Here is a 21,890-nt window from a genome sequence, read left to right on the forward strand (position 1 = left end):
CTCTTCACTGTTGATGTTGAGACTGGTGTTTTGCGGGTACTATTTAATGAAGTTGCCAGTTAAGGACTTGAGGCGTCTGTTTCTCAAACTAGACACTCTAATGTACTTGTCCTCTTGCTCAGTTGTGCACCGGGGCCTCCCACTCCTTTCTATTCTGGTTAAAGCCAGTTTGCTCTGTTCTGTGAAGGGAGTAGTACACAGCGTTGTACGAGATCTTCAGTTTCTTGGCAATTTCTCGCATGGAATAGCCTTCATTTCTCAGAACAAGAATAGACTGACGAGTTTCATTAGAAAGTACTTAGTTTCTGGCCATTTTGAGCCTGTAATCGAACCCACAAATGCTGATGCTCCAGATACTCAACTAGTCTAAAGAAGGCCGGTTTTATTGCTTCTTTACTCAGCACAACAGTTTTCAGCTGTGCTAACATAATTGCAAAAGGGTTTTCTCATGATCAATTAGCCTTTTAAAATTATAAACTTATATTAGCTAACACGAAGTGCCATTGGAACACAGGAGTGATGGATGCTGATAATGGGCCTCTACGCCTATGTAGATATTCAATAAAAAATATTTTTCCAGCTACAATAGTAATTTACAACATTAACTGTCTACACTGTATTTCTGATCAATTTGATGTTATTTTAATGGACAAAAAAAATAGAAATGTCCTTGTTTTGAAGGAAAAGCTAAGTGACTCCAAACTTTTGAACGGTAGTGTAGGTAAATGTGTATTATGTCATGGAAGATAAGAATGTACCCCTGCACCTTGACTCGGTACTGGTACTCCTTGTATATAGCCTCGTTATTGTTTTTGTTTTACTATTTCCTTTTATTTAGCAAATATGTATTTTTAACTCAGCAATGTTGGTAAGTAAGCATTTCACTGTAAAGTCTACACCTGTTGTATTCGGTGCATGTGACCAATAAAATTTGATTTGTATTGATGTTCTTTACTGACCATACCTTGATGCTATTGATAATATAAAGTGACTGATGTCATACTCAGTCGAAGTTCCTAGCATCCTGGTTGACACTGCCTGACTGCTTGAAATGGGGGAGAAATCACATAATTTGGTCCTGAACTAAACTGTAGCTGACACAGACACAAGGCCATTGTTTATCCAAGGACAGTGTCTCCTCATTTCTGAATGTTGGTTTATTCATGTTGCTCATCATGGGTGAAGTTATACATGTGTTCTCCATTGAGGTTTCCAACATGAAGGAACCTGTATCCAACATCCTGTGTCAGTTTACTGTACATAAACTGGATCATCCAGTAATTGCTCTGTCCGAACACTGAAATGTAATGTATTCAATTTAGTTAAATTAACTTGTAATCGTTTGAAAAAAAATGCCTTTATTTCCCATTATTCTTTTTCATACATTTTTTGTGTAATAGACATGAGAAACAGGCTGATGATTCCACCCTATTCCTATGCCATTTCTGCACCATAATGTTTTTTCCCCTTCTCCACACTGCAAACAAGTTTTCATAGAATTTACAACAGAAAATAAAAATAAAGCTTGACACAAGCTGAAAATACTGCCACCAGCTCCACATTCACCAGCTCTGTCTGACACAGATCTCTAAGAGTTGTATTTCTGTAGCAAATCCCCAGGAACAAAAATATATATATATATATATATTCACAGTTAAAGTATTTATATATTTTAAGATTACAAAAGAAATGGGCAGAGAAAATGAAGACGTTTCTACAAGAAACAATCTTTCAAAGGGAAGTGGAGATCTTTTTTTCTGTACAAGATGCACCTTTGCTTTAAATAAACAATTCAACCCTTGAATTCAACCCTTTTTTTATACGGATCCCTGAAAATACAACATTAAATACTCAGTCTTTTTTGTTTAAAAAAGAAAAGATGCATCATTACGTATTCTCCATGTGATGAAAAAGAAAAAACTTCAGGTCCTCTATACAAGTGATCCTGTACAATATAAACATCACGGTTGTTAAACAAATGTATAAGCTATCCAACTGAATGAGAAGCAATGAATGACTTGGTCTTCAGAGTTCTGATTGGCTAGGAGGGCGTATGCAGAAGTGCAAGCCTCTAGTGCATTCACAAACATTAATGATTCATGAAACTGAATGACAAGAGACAATAACCACGTGACAAACATACACAAACAGAAGATTGGAGGTTGTTAGTGTGGTGATGATTTGATAGAGTGAGGTCTGATGAATTGTTTTAGATTAGAAACACTTCTGTATGGTGAGTAGAATACTGAGCTATCTGTACAGTGAGGGCTGATAAAGCACCATGAGGTGAGGACACCTAAACCTGTCATCAACACCACCAAACAGTGAGGGAAAACAACACACGTACACATTCATGTCACACAATACAAACACATTCACACGGGTGAAAATAGACAGCATTTCATAAGTGGATGCGCATTAACACAGTTGCAAGCGGCAGCTTTCAGAAACACTTTTGCCTTGTAGTCATGAACACCCCAGACGCGTACACATGGATATGGCACTTACAATAAACTTCAATTCATAAACTGACTTATTTTCTAGCCACATCCCATTCCAAGGCTTTTGTCAAAGTCTCTATAATGTAAATAATTCCTGTTAATTGCAGTCTGTGTGCTTTCATAGAGAACATTGGAGTTCCATTTAGATAGGTTTCACCTATATTTACTATTATTGTCATGTTGTCATCTTTATAGCGCATTGAGTAAATGCTTTTCTCAAGATATAACACTGGAAATGCAGTGGGGATCGGTTTGGTTTCCAGACAGCATTGGATGAGCTTCAGGAAGAAAAGTATGCAAACCTAAAAAGTACTCGAGTTTGAATCGCTATTCTGTACTGTACAGCTGTACTGATCTGAACCGTTTCCTAGGACAGGCAGTCTTTTAAGTGGTGAATCCGTTTTATAACCCTTCTACATGTGAACCTCAACAAGCAGTCTGGTCGTGGATGGATGTCATGTTGGAGATGTGAAGGCATCATAAATTCAAAGCGTTTCAATAAAATCTGTATACTTCGATCAGCAGTCTCACTGTGCAGTGATAACTAAGTTTGTTATGGAAGGAATTATGTGCCCATGGTCGCTTTTGGAAACACTATACTACATGACAATACGGTGCAAAGGTTAAACTGTGTAAATACATTTCTACGGTACCCATCTTGCGTTCTTTTCCCCATTCCCTATTTCCACAATATGATCTACAGAGGGCAACATGTAGTGTTTTTGGGGAAGACAAGACGGTAAGAAGAGTGAAAACAGAAATGATGGAAAAACTACTTGGATAAACCTTAATACCATTTGTAAATCTCTGAAAGCATATTCCTTGATTTTGCATAAAGTAACAGACAGCAGCATACTCTATATTATTTGCTGGTATGAGCAGGTGTGGATTAATCTCCAGTGATATCCACGTTTGTGGATGACAGAATTAACCATTCTGTAGCTTAAATTATGTTTTTTGCATTTACCATAAAAACAAAGGGATGTTAAGCAAGTGAAGGCATCCACGCAGGCTTCTCCTTGGGCAGCAAACCCATTTCTCAGGGCCCCAATCCTACTTCCTGTCTGTGCCACTATGACCACCACATGGTGAAAATAGTGTCCCTCCCACAGCGACAAGTGTTTTCATTGTGCGTGTCAACAGTATCAATGAGCAGCTTAATGTAGGTGTGTGGGGGGGGGGGGGGGGGTTACATACCACGTGGTCTCCATAAAGCTTATGAAAAGAGTAGGTAAAACTGTACAAGCTAAGACCAGAAAGGGGAACCATGCTAAATGGAAGAGGGACAATTAAGAGTGCTGCACCAGGAAGCCAGATGGTACAGCGTTGTGAAAATTCAAGGGTCACTGGGAGACTATTAGAAAACCCATGTTTAGTTCTGTTTTAAAGAGCACCTGGAATCGTAAACAATCTTGAGTTAATATCTGTGCGTATAAAAAGAGTCCCAGACAGGTAGCTGCACCGTAGCCAGAAGATGGGTTGGTTTTCATCCCTGGTTCTTCCAACACTCCTCTTCTGTCCGTGTGTTTTTAGCATGGCGTCTCTGTGTGTGTGTCCAGGGAATGGGGACAACGTTTGTTGGGACAGTGCTTGTTGTTTTCTGGGAGGTTTGCCCCTTGGCCAGGGGCTAACGTTAGTTCAACGTTCCCCTACAGTTCTCTGCCCCACACAAGCAGGGGATCTTCTCATCCTCGATGGGGAACTTGTAGTCGTAGGTGATCTCCTCGTTGACATTGATGGGTTGTCGGGAGTAGATGACAATCTTTTTCTGTGACTCCACTGTGATCACCTTAGCGTAGCAGTTGGGCTGAGAAGAACAACACAGTGGTGTTAGCATCCATGTGTTTGCTAGCCTAGCACTGTGAAACTGGGTTGATTCATTGACATTGACTTGATTACGATTTGCTCCAGCTCTTGAGAGGAGAAGAGACACTTACATTGCAGCTGTGGTTGATGAAGCGTGCGAAGTTGCCACACTTGGTAGCGTCTATGATGGTGTCATGGTCCACACGGAACATGTAGCTGCTCCCGATGCCCTCGTCCTCGTAACGCTTCTCCCTCATGTCAGCAATCACCTAGACACAGGATTGGATGGGTTTATACTCAGCCTGCTTAACACTCACCTGCATGGCATGATGTTTTGCAGCCGGCACAAAGTGCATGTTAGTGGTGTTGGATCATTCGTAGAATGCTTCCCATCTGTACATAACCTGTTCTACTCACCTGTCTGATGTTCTGCCCCACATACTCAATCACCATCTCATCAGCAGCAATTGGCTCCATTGCGAACAAGCCCCAGTCGTGGATGTGCGACTTACAGAACCGAATCTTCTTCTTACGGAACTGGGGAAGAGTGTTAAAAAGGACAAATTGAAGTGACACAGTATTGCATTGACACACGTACAGTGTAAAATAACAGTAGTTGTGTATGGGCTGTGTTTGGCCTTTGGTACCTTCAGCTGGTTGAACTTGAGCAGGTCGCTGTCACAGCTGAAAGAGGACAGCAGGCGGCGCTGTTCAGACCTCCGCTCAGAGCCAGCTCTGGTGGAGACTAGGGGCTGAGCGGGAATACTCATGCCCTGCAGAGAGAGATGGAGGAAGGGAGAGAAAGAGATGAGCTTCTACTCCACAAGCTCCTACTTCACCTTTAGACAAACACAGACCCATCAAGACACAAACAGATGAACAGAGACACCATTGATGATTTGAACTCAAGCCCACCAGCCCACCCTCTGCTAAAACCCACCCTCTGCTAAAACCCACCCTCTGCTAAAACCCACCCTCTGCTAAAACCCACCCTCTGCTAAAACCCACCCTCTGCTAAAACCCACCCTCTGCTAAAACCCACCTGCATGTCTACAGGCCCCTCCTCCAGTAGGTGCTTGTTGCTGTTGAGATATTTGATCTTGTCCTTCTTGTCAATCTTGTAGTAGCCCTCGCTACGGGCACAGCCAGTCATGTGATCCCTCATGCCATCGTCCCTCCTCTTCCTCTTCACCGCCGGGATGTTGGTAGGTACAGGAGGAGTCAAGGGAATAAAAAGGCTTTTGGAGAAGGTAAGACCTTGTGTTGGTAAAACCATGAGCAAGCATTTCTAATTTACTACTTTTTAAAATGCATGATGACTGAGCAAAACTAAAAGACCAGTAACAAAGGGACACTAAAGGAACAGCACTTAGTAATGCACTAGCAGTAACTGGCAGTAATATTAGTACCGGCCAGTAGTAAAGGATATGAGGGTGCTGGACCCACAGCGTGTCGTTGAGCCAGTCGTTGCCGTTGTCCTGCTGCAGCATCTTGTCGTAGGTGACCTGCAGGTGCCGGATGTCCTCCTCATCGATGCCGTCGTTCCAGATGTCGTACAGGATGGTCATCTCCTCAAACTCTGAGCGAGGAAAGTAGTGGGGCCATGGCGGCGTGGTCACGGGGGAGTGGCTGGCCAGCAGCAGCTCTTCCCACCCTCGCCGCACCTTACGGGGAGGCTTCTGCACACGCTCCTCTTCTTCATAGGGGAGGAACCGGTCGTCAGGGGGCAGAACCGTATGCAGCTTCGTCTCCCCTTCCCTGAAGTCCAGGCCCACCGTGGAGGAGTCTAGCCCAGCGCGGCTGGGGATGTCAGGAAGAGCGGCTGCAGCAGCCATGTCTGCAGAGAACTCTCTGAGCTGGGCATCATGAGGCAACGATCGGGGCATGGAGGTAGGAGTCACCAAGAGCTCCATAAACTCAGTCTGAGGAGAGGTCAGTCCTGCAGCCTTTTTACTCTTGGGTCGCCCAGGCTTCCTCTTAGGTGGGGTTGCGTCAGGGGGCACGGGGAGGTCTAAGACTGGGACAGCAGGCAGGTCTTTTGGCACGCTGGTTAAGGCCTCTCCCTGGAGGGAGTCGGGGGGCAGGGTCTGGTTGACCAGGGTGCTGAGTGGAGGCTCCTTGAACAGTGGGCTTTCTGAAGAGGCTTTCCAGTGGATGGGCAGGCCAACAGCCAGGGCTGTGTGGTCTGAGAAGACAGGAGTGAAGGTCAGATCTCTGCCGGGGGTTCGGGGGATACCTGCACTCAGGACAGGAGACTGGGCAGGGTAGGAGAAGGGGCTGCCGGATATGCGGGGAGAGCTGAGGCTGGCCAGGCTGCTGCCAGTCAGAGGAGCATCACTGTCAGGTGTGACGGGCACGTTCTCTGTGCTGATCTGGGACTTATCCAGGCCTCTTGCCCGGACCATCAGGTCCCTGCCAGGGGTGCGGGGCACATCCTCGTCTGTGGACAGCCTGGCCCGAAATGGGAGGGGGAGGTCCGGCAGGGGGCCGGGAGGAGGCAGCAGGAGGGAGTGGCCCTCCATGGCCGGGGTAGGGGGAAAGTGCATAGATGGGACTACTAGGGATCTAGGGAGGGCTGTGTCGGGCTCCAGGGATGCAGGAGCCCCTCTACCTGGCGTACAGGGGAGATCCTCGTCCTCTGTGTGGGCCTTGGGTCGAGTGTCCTGGTCGCTGTCAGCCAGGGAGCCTGTTGGCGTGGGCGGCCGCAGGTTAGTAACATCGTCCTGGGGATCCATCTTAAATACAGGGATGGCGACTCCCAGGTCAATGTCTGGCTCCTCAGCTGAAAGACAACCAACATGTCAAGACAAACTGTCAGTTAAAAGCAATATGCAGTGCAACATCTGAAATGGAAACGGAAACATGAAGCTTCTGTGGTTAGGTAATAGGAGAGGGTTAAGACCTGGGACTCCTTTGGGTGAAGGGGGCCGGAGGTCCTCCAGGCTGGTCCGGCCAGGCTCCGCTGCCTCCTCCCCCTCACTGAGGGCTCTGTGGTTGGGCTTGAGCTTCAGCCCCTCCCTAGGCCTCTGGTCCTCATCTAAACCAGCCAGCTCTGAGGGCTCATCCTCTGGGGGAGGAACTAGGGGCGTGCTGGGGGCCTTGGGCTCCACCTCCACCTCTTGCTCAGATGAGGACGATGAAGAGGAGGAGGACGAAGAAGTCCGAACACGGTCCTCTTGTTTATCCGGTAGACTCTCCACATCTACCGCCGCCTCCTCCTCCTCTGCCTCCTCCTCTGAACTGGAATCATATTCGGAGGAGTCCCCAGTCGCAGACGAGTCAAAGTCGACTTTAGAGGATGCAGAACTGGCAAGTTCTGAAGGAGTGAGGAGGAGAAAGAAACACAAAGATAGGACATTTACAGAGGCAGCGTTTACACATAGAGAACCAAATAACTAACTACGGTCATTGACATCATTTACCCTCATCCGACGACTCAGATGATTCACCGTCACTGGATGAGGCTGCCTCATCTTCGTCCTCATCCTCTTCACTCTCCTGAAAGGTTCAATTCCAGAGGTTAAAAGCTCTTATAAAAAAATGGTTCTACAGTATGATGCCTCAGGTTGCCTTCTCCCAATGAGATGAAGCACCTGTTGAAGGTTGTAGTAGTCAACACTTCATCTCCCATTCTAGGCCATTTTTAGGTAATTTGACTGACAGCTCACCTTGGCCGACGACAACATGTCAGAGACCTCCGTCTCGTCAGGCTCCTCCTCCCTGTCGGAGAGGGACTCCTCCTTTCCAGAGGTCTCTACCTTCTCCTCTCCCTCACTGTCCAGCTCCAGTGGCCGGGCATGTCGTCTCCGAGAAGCTGCGCTGTCCTCGTCCACACTGGCCACATCTTCTGGGAGCTCTGCTATGTCCTCAAGCTCATCATCCACCGGCGTGGAGGGCCGCGCTCGCTTAGTGTCCCCAGTGGAGGCAGCATCAGGAGGGTCCTTCCTCTTCACCTGAACACACACAAACACATTAATAATCTCTCCCACGGATTTGTGGCAAATGCACTTTGCCAAACATAAAATTATATAACTATTTTCCAAAGTAACAGAGACCTTTAGACATATTCTTAGTCAATCCTAAAAGTGTCTGGAGGTACCTTGAATGAGGGCAGGCGGATGGCTCCTCGGAGGCCGATGCCCAGGCCCATACCCTCGTAGCCAAGGCCCTCACCCTTGTTCCAGTTCTCCAGTAGACTGGAGCCCATGGTCTCTTTGGGCTTGGGCTTTTCCTTCTCCTCCTCCTTTCCCTCGCCAGCCTTCACCGGGGTCAGGGACGCCTGGAGGATGAACAACAACATGGACTCATATGAAAGCCTGTTAGCTATCTGGCTCAATAATGCAGGAGAATCCTTGGCTAGAATAGTCATGTCATTACAATTAAATTGTTAACAACCTAGCCAGTTAACACAGCATTGTCCTTTGCACTCAAATATTTCATCCATTTCAATTAACCAAACTCATTCAATTAACCAAACTCTAAATATATCGCTCTGATATGCCTACCTTGTTTTCACCAGTGTCCATCATTTCAACACATTCAAATAAATCTTCACTCATTATATAGCTAGTGTGCATTCAACTTCAAGGTTAAATTCAAGGTTAGCTGAGCTTTTCTTATTCAAAACATTCCAGGAGTTTTAAATGAGGCCTTCCTCCAAAACATTCTTTTGTATCCAAGCAACAATGGCCACACTCTACCATTAGCATAAAGATACAGTATATTTTAGGTAACCCAAAGTTTACAGGCCCATTGAGAGCATCCTGTCGGGCTGTATCACCGCCTGGTATGGCAAATGCACCGCCCGCAAACTTAGGGCTCTCCAGAGGGTGGTGCGGTCTGCCTAACGCATTACCGGGGACACACTGCCTGCCCTCTAGGATAACTACAGCACCCGATGTCACAGGAAGGCCAAAAAGATCATCAAGGACATCAACCTCCCGAGCCACGGCCTGTTCACCCCGCTATCATCCAGAATGTAAGGTCAGTACAGGTGCATCAAAGCTGGGACCAAGAGACTGAAAAACAGCTTCTATCTCAAGGCCATCCGACTGTTGAATAACCATCCCTAGCCGGCCTCCACCCAGTATCCTGCCCTGAACTTAATCACTATTGCTAACCGGATACCACCCAGTTACTTAACACTGCACCTTAGAGACTGCTGCCCTATGTACATAGACATGAAACACTGGTCACTAATTATTTTTACATACTGTTTTACTAATTTCATATGTATATACTGTATTTTAGTCAATGCCATATTATTTAACTATTGCTGTATATATACACTATTCTGTCCTACAGATATACAGTTGAAGTTGGAAGTTTACATACACTTAGGTTGGAGTCATTAAAACTCGTTTTTCAACCACTCCACAAATTTCTTGTTAACAAACTATAGGTTTTGGCAAGTCGGTCAGGACATCTACTTTGTGCATGTCATTTTTCCAACAATTGTTTACAGACAGACTATTTCACTTATAATTCACTGTATCACAATTCCAGTGGGTCAGAAGTTTACATACACTAAGTTCACTGTGCCTTTAAATAGCTTGGACAATTCCAGAAAATTATGTCATGGCTTTAGAAGCTTCTGATAGGCTAATTGACATCATTTAAGTCAATTGGAGGTGTAGCTATAGATTTATTTCAAGGCCTACCTTCAAACTCAGTGACTCTTTGCTTGACATCATGTGAAAATCAAAAGAAAAATTGTTGACCTCCACAAGTCTGGTTCATCATTGGGAGCAATTTACAAATGCCTGAAGGTACCACATTCATCTGTACAAACAATAGTATGCAAGTATAAACACCATGGAACCACGCAGCCGTCATACCGCTCAAGAAGGAGACGCATTCTGTCTCCTAGAGATGAACGTACTTTGGTGCGAAAAGTGCAAATCAATAGCAAAGGACCTTGTGAAGATGCTGGAGGAAGCAGGTACAAAAGCATCTATATCCACAGTAAAATGAGTCCTATATCGACATAACCTGAAAGGCCGCTCAGCAAGGAAGAAGCCACTGCTTCAAAACCGCCATTAAAAAAGCCAAGCTACGGTTTGCAACTGCACATGGGGACAAAGATTGTACTTTTTGGAGAAATATCCTCTGGTCTGATGAAACAAAAATAGAACTGTTTGGCCATAATGACCATTGTTATGTCTGGAGGAAACAGTGGGATGCTTGCAAGCCAAAGAACACCATCCCCAACCGTGAAGCACGGGGGTGGCAGCATCATGTTGTGGGGATGCTTTGCTGCAGAGGGACTGGTGCACTTCACAAAATAGATGGCATCATGAGGAAGGGAAATTATGTGGATATATTGAAGCAACATCTCAAGACATCGGTCAGGAAGTTAAAGCTTGGTTGCAAATGGGTCTTCCAAATCGACAATGACCCCAAGCATACTTCCAAAGTTGTGGCAAATGGCTTAAGGACAACAAAGTCAAGGTATTGGAGTGGTCATCACAAAGCCCTGACCTCAATCCTATAGAAAATTTGTAGGCAGAACTGAAAAAGTGTGTGCGAGCAAGGAGGCCTACAAACCCGACTCAGTTACACCAGCTCTGTCAGGAGGAATGGGCCAAAATTCACCCAACTTATTATGGGAAGCTTGTGAAAGGCTACCCGAAACGTTTGACCCAAGTTAAACAATTTAAAGGCAATGCTACCAAATACTAATTGAGTGTATGTAAACTTCTGACCCACTGGGAATGTGATGAAAGAAATAAAAGCTGAAATAAATCACTCTACTATTATTCTGACATTTCACATTCTTAAAATAAAGTGGTGATCCTAACTGACCTAAAACAGGGATTTTTTACTAGGATTACATTTCAGGATTTGTGAAAAACTGAGTTTAAATGTATTTGGCTAAGGTGTATTTAAACTTCCGATTTCAACTGTAGTAAATATTCTATACATCCCATCACATACAGTTTCTTTATTTATACTATTTTCTACATTGTAGAATAATACCCTGACTACACCGCTCACATCGTGTGAGCGAGCCTTGAAAAATAATTTTAGAAATCTATATTATTCAAAGTTTACAGGCCCATTGAGAGCATCCTGTCGGGCTGTATCACCGCCTGGTATGGCAAATGCACCGCCCGCAAACTTAGGGCTCTCCAGAGGGTGGTGCGGTCTGCCTAACGCATTACCGGGGACACACTGCCTGCCCTCTAGGATAACTACAGCACCCAATGTCACAGGAAGGCCAAAAAGATCATCTATATTATTGCACCCACACTGTTTGCGAGCGTCTGCATTGCCAAGGGCTAAAATAGAAGTCAGTTCTATTTGTGGCGCAGATCGCGGTGCAAGTCCTGCCTCTCCCATCTCCTCATTGGTTTATAGAAGCAGATACCCACGTGCCATCTCCTCATTGGTTATACCCACGTGGTTGATTGAAAGACGAACTGTGTTGTCGGTTGTCATAGTAATACTATGAAAGTTTAGATGCCAATCACCATATCAGTTCAAAGAAGAAAAAGTCTGGAAGGAGGAGAGATGACTAGAAACGATTCGGTTGACCGTTTTATGTGTGGATTCATTGTCGGAGAAGAGGACCTTGTTATTGAAATGCATTCCTGGTGTCTATCTCATGAAGCTGGTTGAGAGAATGCCAAGAGTGTCCAAAGCTGTCATCAAGGCAAAGGGTGGCTATTTGAAGAACATAAAATATAAAATATATTTTGATTTGTTTAACACTTTTTTGGTTACTACATGATTCCATATGTTATTTCATAGTTTTGATATCTTCACTATTATTCTACATTGTAGAAAATAGTAAAAAATAAAGAAAAACCCTTGAATGAGTAGGTGTTCTTAAACTTTTGACCGGTAGTGTCCAGAAGATAGCCCTATTTGGTAAATGAGTTCAAGTAACAGACACATCTCAACAACTGTTCATAGCAGACTGTGTGAATCAGGCCTTCAAGGTCAAATTGCTGAAAAGAAACCACTACTAAAGGACACCAATAAGAAGTAGAGACTTACTTGGGCCAAGAAACACAAGTAATGGACATTAGACCGGTGGTCTGATGAGTCCAAATTAGAGATTTTTGGTTCCAACCGCCGTGTCTTTGTGAGATGCATAGTAGGTGAACGGATGATCTCCGCATGTGTGGTTCCCACCGTGAAGCATGGAGGAGATGGTGTGATGGTGCTATGCTGGTGACACTGTCAGTGATTTATTTAGAATTGAAGGCACACTTAACGAGCATGGCTACCACAGCATTCTGCAGCGATACGCCTTCCCATCTGGTTTGTCCCACTATCATTTGTTTTTCAACAGGACAATGACCCAACACACCTTCAGGCTGTATAAGGGCTATTTGACCAAGAAGGAGAGTGATGGAGTGCTGCATTAGATGACCTGGCCTTCATAATCACCCGACCTCACCCAATTGAGATGGTTTGGGATGAGTTGGACTGCAGAGTGAAGGAAAAGCAGCCAACAAGTGCTCAGCATATGGGAACTCCTTTAAGACTGTTGAAAAAGCATTCCAGGTGAAGCTAGTTGAGAGAATGTCAAGAGTGTGCAAAGCTGTCATCAAGGCAAAGGGTGGCTACTTTGAAGAATCTAAAATAGATTTTGATTTGTTTTGGTTACAACATGATTCCTTATGTGTTATTTCATAGTTTTGATGTCTTCACTATTATTCTACAATTCTACAAAAAATAAAGAAAAACCCTTGAATAAGTAGGTGTGTTCAAACTTTTGACTGGTACTGTGTATATATTTATACTCCGGACTCCAACATTGCTCATCCTAATATTTATATATCAATTCTAATATCAATTCTTGTGAGTATTGTTAGATATTACTACACTGTTGGAGCTAGGAACGTAAGCATTTCGCTACACCCATAATAACATCTGCTAAAAATGTGCATGCAATGAAAAAATTGGATTCGATTTGTGCTTCATGAAATATTCCACATAATCTCAGAATTGACAAACACGCTCACATGAGACTGTAGTGAGACTAGATAGGAGAATGACTCACCTTGGCTGAGTGTTCTTTCTTATCCCACCACTCGTCAAAGGCCCTAAAGGCCACCACCTCCACCATCTTACGGTTGAGGTCCCTCTTCATGATGGCCTTCAGCTCCTTGACGATGACCAGCAGCACCCCTTCCACGGTGGCCTTGTGAGGGTCTTCCTTAGCCTCGTAGCCCGGTGGAGGAACAGCAGGGTTGAACTTGGGCATGCTGGGGTGGGGCCAGGGTTGCTGCCTGTGGCCCCCTGCACTGGCAGCTGGGGTGCTACTCATTGACAAGGGTGGGTAGGGACCGCCAAACTGCATGGCTGCTGACCCGGCTGCAGCCGCCCCTCCTGCGGTCATGAAGTGTGGGTAGGGGTAGGGACCCCGGGTCTGGGCCATGCGACTCAGCATTTGGGTCTGCATCTGGAAGGACATGTGAACGCTGCCCCACTGAGGCAGGCAGCTCATCAGCTCCATCTGCATCATAGGCACCATGCCATGGGGGTAGAGGTGAGGCAGCATGGGGTGTGGAACTCCAGGTGCCAGGTGTGAGCCTGGGACAGCAGAGAGGTGGTGTGGAAGACCGAAGCCCGCTTGAGGGGGTAGAGGGGGGAAGCCGGGGGGTGGGAGGGGCATGGACTGCATGGGGGACACAGCAGAGTTGACCACAATTCCCTTGACACAGTCGCCACCGTGCGTGGGCGTGCCTGGCATGTCGTCCTCGTCCGAGATCTCCATGTCTTCCCCAGAGGACTGATGGCTCTGTGTGGGAGAGAGAGGACAAGGTGTCAGGACATCTCTCTACACTACATGACCTGATAGTCATATAGGAAGCATCCACATAATGAGCAAAGTTTCTAGCTTCTGTACAAATCCCTATAATATCATAATAAATAGCAAACTCTGCCAGCCCCTTCTTTAAATTCCAAACACAGGCTGTCTAACACTAACCTTGATATTAGTGTCTAAAAAGGCACTATTAGAATTTAGCAGCATGTGGTTATTTCCTAATCTTTCAAATCATGAACAGTTGATTACACCGACATACACCGGGTTTGGCCGATGTAGGCCGTCATTGTAAATAAGAATTTGTTCTTAATTGACCTGCTTAGTTAAATATAATTGTAAAAATAAAAATAAATCATAATAATTATTATTTGAAGGATGAGCCAAGTCTAAATACTTTCAGCTCAAGTGTTAGCACAAGTTTAATCAAATATATACATGATTCTTGGCTACAAAAAACACAACTGTTGATTCAATGTCCTTGAATAGCCGTGTGAAACTAACAAAAAAAAACTTTATCGCAGACAACCAGGTTATGGTCATAGATTCAGTAACAACTTAGCTTTCATTGATAAATCATATCTGGGTGGCAATGAAATCAGGATTCATAAAACAATCAAAACCACAAAGACTGAAAAAGCCTGGGGAGCAGCCTGTGTGTGCCAAACTGCCCATATTATTGAACTGTTTGCTTTGTGATAACATAAAATATACAGGGATGTGAGCCAATCCGGGTTGTCAGGCTCAACAGAACCAGGAAGTGGTGAGTTGAGTGTTGAATGGAGCTAACAGCTCCTAACAGCTCCTGGTAACTCCTCCCATGAGTGTTAGAAAGAGGAAGTGAAAGTGTTTTCTATTCCCCAACAGAAGAATGAGTCAGGTTTCCCAGTCACAGCCCTGGGTGTGGGCCTCCTATTACCAGGGCACAGGCTAGTTACAAACAGTGAGTAGTATCAAACATGAGGAAAATAACCATTTACACATCAACAGAAGAGTTACTTCCAAAAGTTTTTTTTAAATCAAATATTATTTGAAACAACAGAGGTAGACTATTATGCCCTAAAATTGTACTGCCACTTACTTTGCCTGTCAAATTGACCTGGGGTCAGGTTAAAACTTTGCTTGATGTTTCTCTGATGCATGTCCCCAGTTTGGAGATTTGGATGAAATTTGTTATCGTGCCAGGTAGAGAATTAACTAGCAACTACGAGCTTTGAATCTATTGCAAAATGATTAATACATGGCTTGCAAACACAAAGACATTCAAACAGAAAGACAATGGAAACAGATTTCAAAGTACATGACGAGTGTATAAAGTGTATATCTTTATGAGGCAACTAGTTCTGATGGCAGGGGGAAAACACTGTTCTGTGTCACTCACGGTATGTTGTTGATAACGTCACCATGTTTGGAACAGACCCATAAAAACTGTCACTGTTTTGGTCACTGTTTGCTGTGAAACCAGAATAAACCATTTCCTCTTGTAGTATACAGACAGAAGAATGAAACAAAAGGGAAAGTGCAGGCTTACTATCAGACACTGAAGCCTGTTTACTTCCGGTGCCCCCTCTGTAGCTGCCAAATAGATCCGGCTGCAAGCAGACATCTCCACAGCAATACTACTAATGTGGCCAATAACGTGTCATGTATGGAATGGAGTATCTGTTCCCCGTTTCCATCTCCCACTTTTTAAACATAGCATCTACCCAAAGTAAGGATGATACTGTTGGTTCTTACCTCCATTTTGTCTGTGGGTGTGTGGTTTCCGAGGCGACCATCCTTCAAGTCACTGGCGTTCTTCCCATGGAGATGGTCTGGAGAGCTGACTCCCTTGAGGAGCGAGCCTGTTACAAGGATGGGCTCCTCATCATCGGAGTCAGGCAGGGGAGTAGGGCTGACGTCCTCCAGGCCCGTGCTAGAGGGTCGAGAGGTGTGGGTGCCCCCATAAGGAGGGATGGGGGACAGCTGAGAGGAAGAGGAGGAGATGGGGCTGCAGACCATACGCACATCAGTGTCTGATGAGTCGCCTCCAGGAAGGAAGGGAAGCTTTGTCCTTTTCTCCTTCAGAAGCATCTCAATACGGGAGTCCAGGCTATTTCGCTCTGACTCCAGGGTGGGGGTGCCAGGGGAGGGGGGGCAGTGCTTTGGTGTCAGGGCAGGGGGGGTGCTGGGGTGGGCCTTGGGTTCAGGTGGGGGTTCTGGAATGGGTGGAGTAGCTGGCTTGTTCTTGACTGGCTTGAAGTCAGTGGCAGGGGCCATGGTGTGCCTCCGGTACTCTGCCTCCCGCTGGACAGGCTGGTGGAACAGAGATTCTGAGGGGGGGAACGCAAGGGGCATTGAGGCCTGCTGGTAGGGGGAAAAGGCAGACTTAAAGCTGGCACTGCTAGGAGGAGGTGGTGTGTGGGCAAAGGATGAGGCAGAGGGAGGGGGTTCAGGTGGGGCAGGTTGGTGCTGCTTGAAGGCAGACTGTTCAGAGTTGCCTCGGTAGGAGGAGGATCCTGATCCCCCAGTGCCATGGACATAACGTCTCTCCGGTCTCCGGTTATAGGCATCCTGGAACTTGCTCTCGTGTCTGCGAGACTTGTAGCCTCCAGAGCCTTCGGCCCGGCTAGACTGGTAGGCTGGGGTGGCCTGCCTGCTGGAATAGTTGGAGTCCTGAGAGAAGGGTGTACTGGTCTGGCGCGGGGTGTGAGGGGTGCCCTGGGACTGCGGAGTGTCTTGCCTTAGGCTAGAGTAGGCCGTATCCTGGGACAGAGGGGTGGTGTTGGAGGCGGTGCTGCTGGGGGTCACTATGCCTCCCACTGCAGCAGACGAGCTGCTTTCAGAGAGCCGGCGCAGGGGCTTACAGGCCTGGGGAGGGACACACCAAACTCTGCTTAGGAAACACACTCATAGAAGGCACTTCATACATTCAACTGCTGAAACCTATATAACATCCATCAGCATGGCTACATTGCCCATTTAATGTCACAATCAAGTTCAGGTTTTAAAATGAAAATAATGCAACCTCATGCATCTTGAGCACACAGCAACTGTTATGATTTAACTTAATTAACAGGCCAATAATTATATCTAAAAATGTAGGGTCAGATTTTAGTTTTTGCGACACTTCCCAATATGCATGAATTCAAACCGCTGAAGACAGCCGAGTATTGCTTGCAGGAGAAGCTGTGCAGTAAGGCTATGGCTCAAAGGCAGGCTTACAACAGCTCTGCCCCTTTCCTCTGCAGGCAGGCAGAGGTTCTAGACAACATTCCTTCCTGGGCCCCATTTTACCACCTGCTGCACTAATAAACTGGATTAGAGATAAGGGTGTCAGCTTATATTGGCTGGGGGTCACAGAGACTAACTGGAGTACAGCGCAGTAACAATGATTCAGGAATGGGGCAACATTTTTCACCAAACAAACCTTTGAAGCTGGAAAAACTACTAACTTAACTATGTCTTCATCTGAAATACCTTTCTGATGACATACAATAAACTCATAATGGCTGGTCTGCAGTTGACTATGGGACACTTTTCATTTTCAATAATGCAAAGCTCCTTAAAGCCGAGAGAACCAGGCTTATGCGCAGAACTTTACAATCTGTTCAAGGGACTAGGCCAGGGCCTTGACTATCAGTTGGCACTGCAGAAAGAGTAGTTATGCAAACATGAAAAGGTAAATCAAATAGAATGTTCAGACAAATTAAACACGCTTACCTTTCCTGTGAGCCTGTTTTGGAACACTTGCAAATTGTCTCAAATACAACATAACATAGTGCTACTAAACATCCAACATAAAAGTGGTGGTCTTACCAGAAGAGCCTCTGCAAGGCTACGAGGGGACACTTGTCTGGCCTCCTCTCCTCCCACCGGAAGTGTCCGAGGGGTGAAGGTGCCATTCAACAGTAGCTGGAAGTACCTAAGGCGATTCTCACCTGGATGGATAAGGTTAAGATATGGTTCAATAAGTGAAATATATAATAACTAGACTCATAGTAAATGCAAATCCGGGGCACTAAAATTTGTATGATATGGTTGTGTGAAATTTGTGGATGTCCATCATCTATTTCGTATGATACTGTATGTTAAGAACATAGAGAATGATAGAGGTCTCTAGTGGCCAAAAGGCAGTATTTGCATGGGCAGCGTAATGGAGGGCTTCCACCATTTTAATGTAGTCAATTGGGTGAGACTCCCAACCTCATTGGCTGGTCCCTCTTGGTGGGCATGTTGGATTCATGTCCAACCGGGTCATCAGGCAGGATCAGCCAATTGTGAAGAAGAAAATGTACTACTTCAAAATGGAGATTGCCTCAATGGCACTGCCCATGCTGTCACAGAAGCAATAATGAATTATAATTCATATGATATGTTACAAATTACAATTTGTATGATGTTACAAATGCAATTCGTACAATATGTTACGAATTTGCAATATGTATGGTATGTTACAAATTCCAACTTGTTGTGGCTAACGTTAGCTAGGTTGCTAACATGCTAAGTAGGTGCAAAGTTGCTAATTAGCTAAAATACTAATGTTGTCGGTGATGAGGTTCAAACACGCAACCTTTGGGTTGCTAGACCTTCGCATTTTACGCCCAACCAACCACCCTCCTTTCGTTTTAAGTAACCTCCTGTCTTATGTAACCATACCAAAAGTAACATATTATACTAATTTGAGTGTCCTGGATTTTCATTTACTGTGTTATGTCTAGTCTATGAGGCCAGGCTGACCTTAGAGGTGTGTAAGAACATCATTCACAGCAATAAATACACAATAATGTGTGGTATATTATTAAATATAAAATAAAATAAAACTGCATGTGGAGTTTTCCACAAGGCAAATGTTCTAGTGACATTTAATTTAAGTTGTACATTTAAAATCTGCATATGGTAAATCAATGTCACCGATATATGCGTACTATTGCAGGCAGGTGAAATTATAATGATAAATTGGTACTCAGTAGGCCTTTTCTGCTTGATCTCCAGCCTCTCATTATATAGGCTACCAGTTTAAATGAAATGCGGCACTGAGCACTTTCCCTATGACCCTCTGCTGATGTAAGAGGAACCACTGTCTATTTAAGAGATTAAGAGAATAGTGGTGCTTCCAAGACAATTAGGAACTCATGAAGTCAGTGATCTTCAGGTCAGAAAGACAGAGCTCTAGAAAGATGACCATTCAAAACGATTTTTTCCCAGGTCGAGTTCGTCCCGTCCCGTCCCCCCAGAGTTCCCAGTTGTCTTGAACGCACTGATGTTGGAAATGTCCGAGTTCCCAATTATTTTGAACACGGCAAAAAAACTTACAGCGTCATGATACGAGTAAATTCTAAATATGATACACGATATTCCATTTAGCCGGGGAAATAGGCGAAAGTCCTTAATTACTGATGTTAATGGCTACAGACAAATATATTAACATGGTAAATATTAACATGGTAAAATGCAGCCAATGTCAACAAGTAAAATATTGTTTAATGATAGGCTGAAATCAAGAAAAAATATATTTCGGATATAAAGTTGCTATAGAATTACAAAAAAAAATCCTAAGTAATTCAAGCATAATTCTATTATAGGCGTTTATTACAGGCACATAAATAATTAAACAGCTATAACTAATTCAATGATGACTGCCATAATTGGATATAAATCAAATAAACCAAACCAAACTGCGTTTTATCTGTATTCATGTCGGGAAAACCCCGTTCTGCAGTTTGCACACGCTATTGATGCTTGTGGGCTCGTGGGTAAATCGCACTTACATTCAGATGAAAGTGCTCTGGTTACCAAGCAACCACCGTAAACGTAGGCTTTACACGTGACTAAATGTTGTCCTCCAAAAATGAAATTAGGGACGTTTTATAAATAAAATATCAAGTTTTCAAGTATGCATAAATGTTGTTTCTACAACTGAGAATGAATTGCACATTATTTATAAATACTCACATATATATATATATAGCCCATGTAAAGATGTATTACCTTTAGGATCCAGCTCCAGGTGGATGATGTTGCCCATAACTGACGTGTTGTGAAGAGTCTGGACAGCATCCTTGGCTGCTTTTACAGTTCCAAAAACAACTTTGGCTATTCCCAAATGCTTTTTGTTCTTCGGATTGTATAGAATTTCCACCTCTTCTATGTCCCCAAATTTCTTGCACATGTCAGTCAAAAAACCTTCTCTGATGTTATCGTTCAGCCTCGCAAACGTCACCTCCTTGGGAGGCACGCGGCCGATGTAACATTCATCAATCTGGAGAAAGAAAATAGTTACATTAAATGATGAATGTTACATTTATTTAGACATCACATTTATCCAGAAGCCGTTGAAACCTGAATTCCAGGCTGCAATGTGACCAACAAAAATGTTTTTACTAGCCTATGCCCGATTAAATATAATATTTTTGGACATCTGCAGTTTACATTTTGAGAAACCAAATAACCACGATAGAATAGTCTTGACATACAACATCCAAACTGTGTTCATGTTGTAAGGGATAATAGCTTAGCATGTATTGCCTGTCTGGAGAACTACATCCTAAATAAAAAGCATGACACTTCCATCAACAATGTCGAGGGGGTGTGTCAGGCTACTTAAAACTTCGGAACCTTAGAAAAGGCTATAACCCCAAAACATAAAAAGCATGGCACATTTTGTTAAGATCTGAGAGGGGGTGTGACTGATTACCCTACCTTAAACTTCGGAACTGGGAGATCCGTCTCCTTGTACTTCGTCCATAGACGACCGATTCTCGGGTCTCGGACGATATCCACTGGTGGCATCCCAGGGTTCTGTAGAACGATAAAATGTAACTATTCCAGAAGTTCTGACAAGCAGGAAGAATATGACGCCCCGATTGCCGATCAAGACGGGGTTTACACCAGACAACCAACCACTACATTCATGAAAAAGGTTTGTTTTTGGAATTGTTTGGATAAACCTTTGACTGCGTTTAACGACGGGATAGTGACACTTCTGATGCACTGTGTCATGTGCAGAAAGTAACGTATCAATCGTTGAGGCAAACACTGCAACAATGTAGCTAAGTGTTTCTCTTTTCGAATACGGATGTAACACTTACCGGCATGTTAAAAGTCGTTCCATCATAGCGATACAATTTGTGCGATCCCTTTTTCAACGCTGGGTCAATAATCAACTTGTAACTTCTACAATGGTGACTTCGTTTCTCCCCCGAACTGCAAACGGGATGGTGGTTGTCCATGCCGTTTGCCAAACCTGTGTAGAAATGTCAAGAAGATGAGAGCAACACAGACTTGCGCACAAACACTCGTTAGGTTACATTGTAGCGATAGCTTTGCAAATACTATGAGGAGGAAAACGGGGATTACAAGCGTATCCCAGTTACAGAAACAGACATTACAGAGGAAGGAAAAAAAGAGCAAGCTTACTTGAACTCTGCTTTCTGCCATGGTCTTCGTTTAGTCTGTTTCTTTCCCCTGGCTTGGACATGTTTTGTCCGATCGAACTTTATTTTAATAATCAAACGGCGAGATAATTTATCTTACTGATTACATTACATGATTCAAAGAATACTGCCTCCCTTTTTGCGAGCCAACACATATTGTGCCTCCAGTCTGGGGTTTCTGTCTCTCTCACAATAGTATTGAGCTTCGCTACCCCTCATACCATTCGCACTTTCGATTTGAGGTTCTTTACATATGCGTACATTTTGTAATATTATTGGACCATTTTAAACACACAACACATTAATAAATCAAGATATGTATTGTATTTAAATGTAAATATTTGAAGTTGTTGTATAGTGGCTTTTTAGCTCGCACATTGGGCATGAAAT

The 21,890-nt window shown here is 44.3% G+C and overlaps 1 protein-coding gene across 1 annotated transcript; it reads right to left on the reverse strand.

Moving 5' to 3' along the window:
- Window positions 1-1,338: 1,338 nt before the first annotated feature.
- On the reverse strand, window positions 1,339-21,673 carry LOC120045034 (histone-lysine N-methyltransferase SETD1B-A-like). Its single transcript, XM_038989860.1, has 17 exons — window positions 21,484-21,673; window positions 21,156-21,310; window positions 20,767-20,865; window positions 20,056-20,326; window positions 17,884-18,005; window positions 15,823-16,935; window positions 13,321-14,061; window positions 8,407-8,586; window positions 7,976-8,260; window positions 7,730-7,805; window positions 7,210-7,623; window positions 5,737-7,089; window positions 5,350-5,516; window positions 4,955-5,080; window positions 4,725-4,844; window positions 4,439-4,576; window positions 1,339-4,308 (listed from the first exon to the last, which is right to left on the reverse strand). Exons 1-17 carry the CDS (start codon window positions 21,542-21,544, stop codon window positions 4,135-4,137), a joined length of 5,595 nt encoding a protein of 1,864 aa, XP_038845788.1. The 5' UTR covers window positions 21,545-21,673; the 3' UTR covers window positions 1,339-4,134.
- Window positions 21,674-21,890: the final 217 nt, after the last annotated feature.

This window comes from Salvelinus namaycush, chromosome 3, assembly GCF_016432855.1.
Source record: "Salvelinus namaycush isolate Seneca chromosome 3, SaNama_1.0, whole genome shotgun sequence".
Classification (NCBI taxonomy): Eukaryota; Metazoa; Chordata; class Actinopteri; order Salmoniformes; family Salmonidae; genus Salvelinus; species Salvelinus namaycush.

What these genes read in the sequence shown, in the direction of transcription:
- LOC120045034 (XM_038989860.1), bottom strand. Translation starts at nt 21,544, where the DNA reads ATGTCCAAGCCAGGGGAAAGAAACAGACTAAACGAAGACCATGGCAGA. An exon ending in TCCGCCTGCCCTCATTCAAG is followed by an intron (nt 8,261 to 8,406) that starts GTACCTCCAGAC and finishes GTGTGTGTTCAG; the next exon opens with GTGAAGAGGAAGGACCCTCC. An exon ending in TCATCAACCACAGCTGCAAT is followed by an intron (nt 4,309 to 4,438) that starts GTAAGTGTCTCT and finishes TGTTCTTCTCAG; the next exon opens with CCCAACTGCTACGCTAAGGT.